Source organism: Musca autumnalis, unplaced genomic scaffold (assembly GCF_047663935.1).
Source record: "Musca autumnalis isolate F117 unplaced genomic scaffold, ASM4766393v1 scaffold_5, whole genome shotgun sequence".
Taxonomy (NCBI): Eukaryota; Metazoa; Arthropoda; class Insecta; order Diptera; family Muscidae; genus Musca; species Musca autumnalis.
The window spans coordinates 79,001,439-79,012,074 of record NW_027412088.1 but is presented as its reverse complement, the minus strand read 5'-3'; the positions used below and the strand labels follow the sequence as shown (position 1 = coordinate 79,012,074).

General features: G+C 33.9%; 1 protein-coding gene across 4 annotated transcripts in view; it reads left to right on the top strand.

Annotated features, from left to right (window-relative positions):
- Nucleotides 1-1,262: 1,262 nt before the first annotated feature.
- Nucleotides 1,263-10,636, top strand: part of apt (apontic) — a 90,489-nt gene continuing 81,115 nt past the window's right edge. For 2 of the 4 annotated variants that reach the window (XM_073989306.1, XM_073989305.1), the window contains exon 1: nt 1,269-2,394. In XM_073989306.1, the coding sequence (XP_073845407.1) occupies nt 2,392-2,394 (3 nt within the window). In that variant the 5' untranslated portion in view covers nt 1,269-2,391. Of the gene's footprint in view, nt 2,395-10,636 lie in introns of all 4 variants that reach the window. The other 2 variants (XM_073989307.1, XM_073989308.1) reach the window with 2 other exon arrangements.

Genomic DNA, 10,636 nt, shown 5'->3' with positions numbered 1-10,636 from the left:
GGCGTGATGAATTTTTTGCTAGAGGCCCTGTAAGGCATCAGGAATTAGCGTTGTATCTTTGTTCACTGATGTTTTAGCTCTTAAAATAAAGGACATTGAAGGAAGCGAGTTAGAAGGTCGAAGTGCTCCACGAAAATAATCCTCATTCGATTTGACTAAAGACATATTATCTCAAAAATAAGCTAAAACAACAGTGAACAAAGATATAACGCTAGTTCCTGATGTCTTACAGCGTCTCTAGCAAAAACTTCCTCACGCCATAAGGCGGAAGTTCGACTCATGGCGGATCTGTCCTTCGGGGTTCTTAATATACTTACCAAGGGCTTTCATCCCCAAAGAGAATCGTCCATGCCCCAAAATTTCTGTTCACAGTGTTATTTATAGGAAGTCCCCAATATGGAGCCAAAAAATAGAATCGTACTGCACTCTTTGATACTAAAAGAGTTTCCTTGTCTGTGCTAGGATCTTATTTGTAAATACATAAGTATATTTTATAAAAGGTTTTAATTAGTAGTATGTCCTTATGCATCTCTTGCAAATTTTTGCTTGAATCCTATTTCAAGTACATAAATATATGCAAAATCTGTCGAATTGGTTAAGATGTCATGCCAAAGGGTTGGTAAAGATGACATGCCAAAGGGTTTGTGAAAATGCTATTCAAGGAATTGGTTAAGATGTCATGCCAAAGAATTGGTTAAAATGCCATTCCACGGGGTTAGTGAAGATGACATGCTTAGGATCTGAAAAGGAATTGCATCTTTTGGGGGTCACGCTCTTGTATAAAGAATGAATGAAGATGCTAAAAAAATGACATTCCATATCACTTGTACCCATTCTTGAATAGCTTCTTTGGCATCGAACATTTTGCTGGGAATATATAGATTTTTTATCATAAAACAAATTTTTGGTCACTTTTTGGTAACATTTTCCGAAAATTTGTTAGAATATTTTTTTTTAATTCAGTGGCAACCATGCTCCATTTAACTTAAAAAATTTAATCATTCATTCATTGATGCTGAGTGGTTTGCAGTGCCAAATGTTAACTACAGAGTTTTAATTGTAATTTAAAATTCTCTCTCACTCTCTTTATGTAATGAGTTTGTTGTTGTTATTAACAATGTTAAACAGATTCTAATGTTGCTGTTTGCTTGGGTGAGTGCTGTATGAACGTGTGTGTATGTGTGTTTGTGCATCATGCTATGCTTCTTAACACAATCGAACAATCGTCATTAGTTTGGTTTGTCGTTTTGTTATTTTATTTCGTGTGTGAGTTCGTTTGTTGGTTCGTTCGTCCGTTCGCTGTTTGGTTTGTTCTGACTGAGTTGTCTGGCAGTCTTACTCCTCTCTGTTAGGTGTTAGCAACTGAGCAAGAGTATTGCTGTTTTTGTGTGTGTTTGCCTGTTTGTGTTTTGTTTTCCTTTAGTAGTTTTTTTCTTGGTTGTTGATTTAAATTTTTTTCGAATTGCGCGCCCTTAGTCATTGACTAACGTTCAAAAGCGAAACAACCGTGAGCGGCGATTTAATTAAGAAGAAAAACAAATACAAATTATTTGATATAATAATAATAATAAAGAAATTTCAAAAATAAATAAAAACAAATTTTGGATAAATTCAGATTAATAGAAAATCAAAAGTGCGTGAAAAATTATAACAATATAATCTATTTAAAAATTAGAAAACAATTTTGAAGCTAAAAAAACCCATCGGAAAAAATCACAAAGTGCTAATTAAAAAACAAATATTTTTTGTTAAATGTGATGTTATACCAATTTTAAAAACCTCCACTGTAATTTTGGATTATTTTGATTTGTTTTACCTCATTTTTTGACATTTTCATTTAATTTTTGGATTAGCTTAAATGACAAATAAACAACAACAATATAAAAACAAACAAGACCACATAATATGCCAAATCATATGATATTGTCATTATTATACTCCTTCTACTCTTTCTTGAACGTCTTCATCATCGGCGTCGAATATACAATTGTCCATTCATCTACGCCTCCATCCAGCAACCTCCAGTGTTTCGTTAAAAATTCAAGTGAAAGAAACTAAAAACCAACAAGAATTCTGAACTTGTGACAGTTATAACAATAAAAACAAGGCACATTAAAACGAAAAACGCCGCTAAAACAAAAACCGCATTTCACAATATTGCAAAAGAATTTCATGAAAAACAAGTGAAAATTGTGACAATTTTTTGAATAAAAAGCAATTTATTTTGAAAACAAACAAATCTACAAGGATTTCTAAAACAACAAAAAAAAAACCCTAACAACTCCTTCTCTGGGATTACATACAAACAAAAACCAATATTGGCTGGATCCATATCTTAAGGCATTCAGCCCACAATTATAACGGATTATCACATTGTCACAACAAATCAAAATGGTAAATATTGTTAATTTTAAGTAATATTTCTGGAAATATGGGCTTGCTTTTGTAAAATAGGAAACAAGCCATACATAACCCATGTTGAGATGGCTTAGCTCCTGGAAAACTCTTGCATTTCTTAAAACTCAAATGTTTCCAATACTCAGAGGAAATTAAAAGAGAATGTCTCCAAAGTAAACAATTTTTGCCGGGGATTATACAGAATTCGTACAGAAAGAATCTCTGAACAAGTTTCTATTTCTTATTCCGAATTCGCATGTAAAATAGGAGAGAAGTTGTATGAAGGGATTCGCAGAATTGTATATTTACAAAATTATAAAACACAGTCCTTCCTAATAGCTTCCTCAGTATGTGTGCAGAATATTCGACAGATTTCAGCAAACAATCGCAGGAAAATGTGCCGAGATTCTTAATGTAAATTAGAGCCTTTCCTGAAAAAATAGTTTCAAGCCTGAGATACGTGCCCATATTTTGAATACACAGTGGGTGTCTCTCAAAAACCGTACAATTCTTCCACATTCAGCTCGACCTGTAGGTGGGGGTTCATATTGCCCCCTATAAGCAGTACACGCTTGCAAGATGAACTAGTTCGGCATCGGAAACTTGTCGATTCTCAGGGTTACAGTAACTAGTTCCACTTTAGAGGGATCTAATAGTGCATTCAACTGTAAACTTTAACATGGGGATGTCATAGGAGGTAACCAATTGACTTTTTATGCATTACCTGTTGATAGTATTGTACTAGTTCCAAGTTTACAGTCATATACCAATATTTTTATCATTCCTCTCTTCTGTTGTTGTTTAAAAAAAGTGGTAATTTTATTTAAGTGTAAATAGTCGCATCTGGCGCCTCATCGTTTACTTGGGGATAAAAAGGTGTCAATTGGTTCCCTTCGCATTACTTGGGGAACGATTTTGTAGTAGTAAGGCTCAGAATTAGCTCTGGACTAATTTAATTGTGACAATTGCGATTTTCATTGCTAGCGGGTAGTCAGTCACACGCTCAAAGTTTGAGGCTTTTGGTTGAGAACCGGGAGATAAAGTGTATAGGGACTTATCCCTTTAGGATTGTCTTTTCAGTCGTTTTGGCAAATGTTAATCAGATATTCTTGCTACATATCCGAAACATCTAGGTTTTTTTTTCTTATCAAAAAATTAAGATTCAGATGTATGTATTTTAGGACCAATTCTATCTGAATATAAAATCGATTTAGCCATACTTCTTTTTGGTACCGACTATAACACCAGAGGGAAGAATAAAATTTAAATTCGATGATGGAATCGGTACACTTCTTCTAGTATCTGCCCAGCAAAAGTTTTGAATTTTTATGCTTTCATCTAGATCAAGGCCACCAACTGTCGGATTGTTTTGGAATTTTGGAAACAACCACAATTATAAATATTTTTCTTCAAAGGATCAACCTTCATCAATCAATGCTTTTGATAGCATGGAATGCTATCAGAGTCATTGAATAAAAATTCGATGGATTATTCTTTACCAGTGCTTCGAATTAAAAAGGGTGCGCTTGCAAGCACAACCGCATTGCATGCCGGGTTCGATTCCCAGGCCAACAACATCACATTTTGAACGTTGGCTAAAAAATACACCTCGGCGTAATGTTGGCCACATTTTCTGAGCATTTCAGCTATGTAAAACTTTTATAGAAATGGTGTCTTAGACACGCCGTTTGGACTAGGCCATACAAATTATATCCCATATCAATGAGCCAGTGTCCCAGCAAAATTTGAAGGAAGGGGTTCCATGCGATGACGTGACTTCATCGCATCTTTTGCGTTGGTTCAAACGAAGTCGTGAAAGATCCGATCTTTTGAACTAATGCCAAGGAAGTCGTGAATGATCCGATCTTTTCATCAGTATTTGAACCCATGAATGGAAGTCGTGGTTTTAGACCCCAAGTATGTTTGGACGAAATGTGTTTCAGACAATCTGGAGTAGATTGAGCAATGTCCGTCCGTCTGTCTGGCTGGCTGGTTGGAGCGCACGATAACTCTCGAACGGATAAACCGATTCGGTTCAAATTTTGGCTTTCGTAATATTTTACCCAAACTTAGTTTAAGTTCGAAGATGGGCTATATCGGTCCACTCCTTCCGGTACCTCCCCCACAAAAGTTTGAAAATGTTCGGAAAATTTGTGCGCACGATAACTCTTGAAGGGATTAACCGATTTGGTCCATGCTTTGCCCATCATGAAACGTGTACCAGACTTAAATAAAGTTTCAATATGGACTCAACCGGTCCACTCCTTCGGGTACCTCCCACACAAAATTTCGGAAAAGTTCAGTTTAGGGCCATCTCTTGAATCGCTTTGATTTTTGTTGTAGCAACTTGTATTCACTGCCTTCGATACAACGGTACAAGTTTCATCAGGGGCATGTCCATACTTCCTGAGAAAATAACCTGAAAGTTGCAAAAAAACCCCTATGACACGGTGTGAGGTGGCTGGAGCGCAAGATAACTCTCGAACGGATCTGCCGATTCAGTCCAAAATTTAACCATAATAATATTTTGTCCAAACATAGTTTAAGTTCGAAGATAAGTCATATCGGTCCACTCCTTCAGGTCCTCCCCCACAAAAGTTCAAAAATGTTGGGAAAAATTGTTCGTACGGTAACTCTTGAAGGGAGTGGCCGAATTGGTCTGGATTGGATGTGTAAAGTCATCCTAATATATGTACCAGATATAGATCAGGTTCGAATATGGACTATATTTTGTCCACTCCATCCGGTACCTCCTACACAAAATTTCGGATAAGTTCACTTTAAGACCTGCTATCGAATCACTTTGATTTTTATTGAAGCAACTTGCATTCGCTGCCTCAATTACGATGATAAACGTTTTTTCAGGGGCAAGTCCATACTTCTTAAGCAAACAGTCCGAAGGGTGGAAAAACACCCCCTATGACACCATATGCAGTGGCTGGAGATCCATTCTTTTTAGTATCTCCTCCGCAAAACTTTTGATCTTTTATCATAGTCAACAATTTTGTCGGTTCAAACGCCCAAAAATTTTAAAACCCCCTAAATACCAGGGTTTCGTAGTCGAGGTATTTTCGGTTTCTGAGGTTTTTGATTTCCCTTACTTTTTGCTGCGGTGATGCTGCTCACCAGAAAAACATTTTGGTATAGTTTAAGAAGTTTTTTGACTAACGGTGCAAGAAATACTCATAACTTTTTTAATAATGGTCCAAATAGAAAACATCTTTTTTGTATTTTTTGCTGTTTTATCAGCTATCTCATAAAAAATATAAAATTTTTTTGCAAAGTGAGTTTGGATGTAATTTTCGCTATTTAAAATTTAAAATCAATTTTTATCAATTATTGTACTCTTCGATTTTCTTGAAATTTTTTGTATTAAACTACGATTAATTACACAAATTTTAAGACTAATTTGGTAGTGGGATTCGAATGATTTTTTCTTATTTTTTTAAAACTTGTCAATACAACTTTTCCTTAATCTCTAAATGATGAAACAATATCTCCAAACAGAGATATAATGCTATTTTCTCAATGATTGTTGGAGGTCAATCAAAAAATTCATTACGTAATAACTCAGAAATTTCAGCTATGGGATCCTTTGGAGTTCTTAACACAATCAATAGGGGCTTTCATTCCGAAAAGGAATTTTACAACCCCAGACCTTGACTTCCACTTTTAAGTTACCCAGTAAAATGTCCCATAGAGACAATAATGTCTATAATAGAAGACAAGGATGACTTCTCATAAAAGTAGACTTCTGACAAAAGAGATTAAAAGTCTAATCTTAATCCGATTATCATTAAACTTATTATAATATACCGTTTGGATAAGCTTACTTATAGCTTTCTTCTAAATTCCTAATGATTTAAAAAAAACAATTGTTGTCCCGAATTTAATGTTATATTTCCATAACGTGGAAAAAATTTTGCCCGGAGTCCGACTCCAGCAAAATTGCTCGACTCCGACTCGTAGACTCCGACTCCGAAACCCTGCTAAATACATACGTTTTTTGGAACAAAATTGTTTCAATATACACAGACTGAGGGTATATCTCTGTCGGCAAAGCCGACTGATACTTTTTTACTTGTAATTTATAATTTCGAAGGGTGATCCTTCCTTCATCAGACAATGCTTTTAATAGCGATCAGAATTGAAGGTTGATCTATAATTATCGAGAAAGTTATCAATCAAGAAAGAGAGAGCTATCAATCAATACACGATTGCGAATTGGCTTCCCGGGTTCGATTCCCAGGCAACATCACATTTGCAATGGTGGCTAAAAATACCCCTCAGCGTAATGTTGGTGACATTTACGGAGTATTTCAGCTATGTAAAACTTCTCTATTAATTTCTAATAAAAGCATGTTCTGTGTATATTTACCGACGGCACTGTCAATACCAATACTAACCCCCTGTTTTTGTAAAAAATTATATTCTTCTTACACGAATTGTCAAATTTTGTAGATCGATTTACTCGCTTTAGCGCAAATGTAGAACGCTGATTTTTAAATGAGGAATTCTTAACGATATATGGAACGGGTATACGAAAAATTAGGTATGAATGTCTTCTGGCGGCTGAGCTATGGAGGCCTAAATTATTACGAATATAGACAAACGAACAAAAAATAGTTACAAAAACAGGGGATTAGTCTGACTTTCATTCTAAATGTCGAGTACTTTTTTCTTTAGTATGTATACTTGAATGTTCAACTTGTGCCAAAAAGATCGGGACTCTTAAATGTGGAGGATTATCGATGTTTTTTACATTTTCCGACATTTCTAGACAAAAATCGATATTGGAAATTTTTATTTATATGTATATTATTGGCCACTTTGGCTTAAAATAAGCTAAGGGGACCCGAGAAGCTCTTAATTTCCACATAATCATCATCTTAAATTAAATGGGAGACAGTATTGAGATATCTAACGTAACGACGAGATTGACAATCTCGAAGATATAGAAAGAATACATTTTTATTTACGAAAAGAAATCATCAAGCAATATAATGGGTGAACACAAACAACAGCTTTAGCACAGCACGCACAGCTTAAGGATAAAACAAAACATTAATAGAACTATGAACCTGATGAAGATACGGACAATATAAGCCCGAGTTATGGAATTTCAATAATGTAAACTAGCTATGATACCAGGTTTATGTAGTGTTAATTTTCTTACACATATATTTAATTAGTAAAAAATGAATGTAACATGTTTTAGAAACTTTAGTTTACAATGCTAAATATTAAATAAAAAAGGAGAAAAAAAGAGACTGATGATTGAAAGCTTAAGAATATAACAAGACAATGATAGAACTCATCTCCTACAAATTCTATACCTCTATCTTCATCCGTTTAAAAAATCTAGATTTTTGTCACAAAAACACTATTTTGGCCTCATTGCACAATGGACCCAAATCCAAATTTTCTGGCCAAAACTATTTCAACGTCCATTTTGCCCTGAAATTAATTATTATTTATAATACAAACAGCATTTTTTGCAATTTTTACGTTTTCGACCAAAATGACCAAAAACTGCCAAAATTTGTTGAACAGGGTGGTCCCTTTGTGTGGGGTCTAAACCAAAACGTTGAATTATTCATATTTTCCAAGAGGTCAAAATACCAAATTTCAGCCGAATCGGTCATAAAGTGTCGGTAAAATCCACAAAATAACTAATATCGGACGGTAGGTACTTTTATGTGGGGGCTATGACAAAAAATGGACCTATTTTCAAAAAAATTATACATACTTGTTTTCTACACTCTGAAACAATTACACTGTGCAACATTTTCAAGGTAATTTTGTGCAAACAATTTCAAATGCGGTTTTTATGAAAGTACAGACGCAATAGACAAAAACCCTCTTTGGGTTTTGTTTTGTTAGATCGGGTTCGGATTTTATGGCCCTATCTAAACATGGCTAAATATTGACTTTTTACGGAAAATCGGGGCTATATCTTTGAAACCAATACGAATCTTTCCATGACGTCCGTAGCAAACTTGTAGATAAGAACAAGAAGAATGTATTTGGAAACATAATGAACACGAATAACATCATTGATTGCCTCAAATTTTATAATATATCTAAAATTTTCGTGATTTGTATATATTTCGCAGCGTATTTCCAAAACCGTCAAAGTTTTCTTAATGTTATTTTTGGGAAAAATATTCGCTGGAGTGTAGTGCATAACTCTTCAGAACATATCATTGTTGTAAAATTCCTCTATCGCGTTGTTTCGATCATATTTTTCAACGACAATTTGATAAATATATCAACAATACATTGAAATTTCAAATATGAGAATAAACAGCCTGTGTGAACGTTGTTTGAAATATGTTTTGTAGAAAGTATGATATGAAATACCGCCTAAACAACCTGAAATAAGTGTTTTACAGTTTCGGAATGTTCTGAAGAATTGCTGAGGACATTATTTGGAAAATTTTTGCGAAAGGCTACTTGGTTCAACTCTCAATAGTTTGGCAGTTACTGACCATAATTCCTAAAATTATGTAATCTTTCCCATATTTTATCAATTTTGATGCGCTATATGCGTTTTTTCGTAGTTCGTCTGATTGACATATAAATTCTACTACTTAGGACTACAATATTGCTGAAGACTGCAAAGCAAAATTCTTATTAGTTTATGAGATAAAGCACGGATAAATTGAAAAAAGGGTCGTTTTGGCCCTGTATAGATGAGGCCATAAAATCTAAACCCGATCTAAAAACACGAAACCCAACTAGGGGTTTTGTAGTCTTAATATGTACTTTCAGAAAATGCCCACTAGAAGTTGTTTGCATTTTCAGTGTTGCACAGTGTTATATATGAATTTTAAGGAACATCGGTTGATAGATGTGGGTATTACCGTTCTATTTCAATTGGATACTCCGCACAGTCACAACAGGTATTTACAAAAAATTCTCCCATTTATTTTTACTGTGGCAAATTTGAGCACGATTTGACGTCTGAATTTTTTAGTACAGACCCCCTACTATCTTTCAAATTCGATTTGTATGTGGACATATTTGGATATTTTTTTAAAGTTTAAGTATATTTAAAAAATATTTGTAAAAAATAATTTTTAATATATATAGAAGCATTGATTTTATTACGCTAATTTTACAAATTTCATCGTTCTTTTTGTAAATATTATGAAAGTACTTATTAACAACTTCCCGATTCATAATAACTTTGGCCTCACTTCTGTATATTTATGCAGCGATGCAATACAACAAAAATTGTATATTTTACAGCACAAATTCTGTTTTATTTTTACATAAAAAAGTGTCATCTTTGGTACTGCGCCAATCAACGAATACTAACGTTATTTACAAAAACTAATTATTTTCAGATGACTTGATGTGTTTTTTATTATTCTGTGCAAAAAAAAATTAAAATTTCGAAACTTCAAAAATAGGGGTTTGGCCAAAAATTTCCTGATTGAAACCTATGTGCATTGCAATGATAGAATAATAGAAGATAGGATTGGTATCCGGACATAATTCTGCTAAGGAGAAGAAAGGGATAAATTCATATGTGATTAAATCTGAAACGTTTCCTTTCCAGGTACTCTGTTGTACAGCTTGTGTTCCTACGTAGATGTTCCTGGGAAATAGTTTTTCTATTCCCGCTTTGGAAATAGAATAGAATCTTTTGTTTGGTAACTGTAAAAACGAGCATTCTAAAAATATAGCTAGAAGTGGGATATAGATGCTAGTCATGGAAGAACAAATAAGGTAAAGTAAATACTACAACAAATACAACTCAAGAACAACCACATAGAAATTGGTTTTTGTTTGTTATGTTAGTGTCAAAGGTATATGTAAACAAAATAAGGAAATGTCTATAAATTATTTGAATTTAAAAAAAAAAAACTAATAATTTTTCACATTTGATTGAATATTTTGGAAAACATGAATGAAAATTCGTTTCATTTTCAATATGTATGTTTCCACATCATTCCACTAAATGCATAATTTCTCGCCGAAAGTAGAATTCTTGCAAACATGTTTGGGGTTGATGGAAATTCATTGAAAAAGGAGAAGCTTGTTCAATCTTTTGTTTTTGAAATTAAAGAAGTACATGTTTATTAGGGCTTTATTTTTTCAAATTTAACAAAATACCACACATATTAACAAACGTTGTACCGCCTCTATATGCGGTGTTTTATTGTGCGGCTCGTCGCTCGGACTTGGAGGAGGTTACATATCATTGATATGAAAATTCTTTCTGGAAACT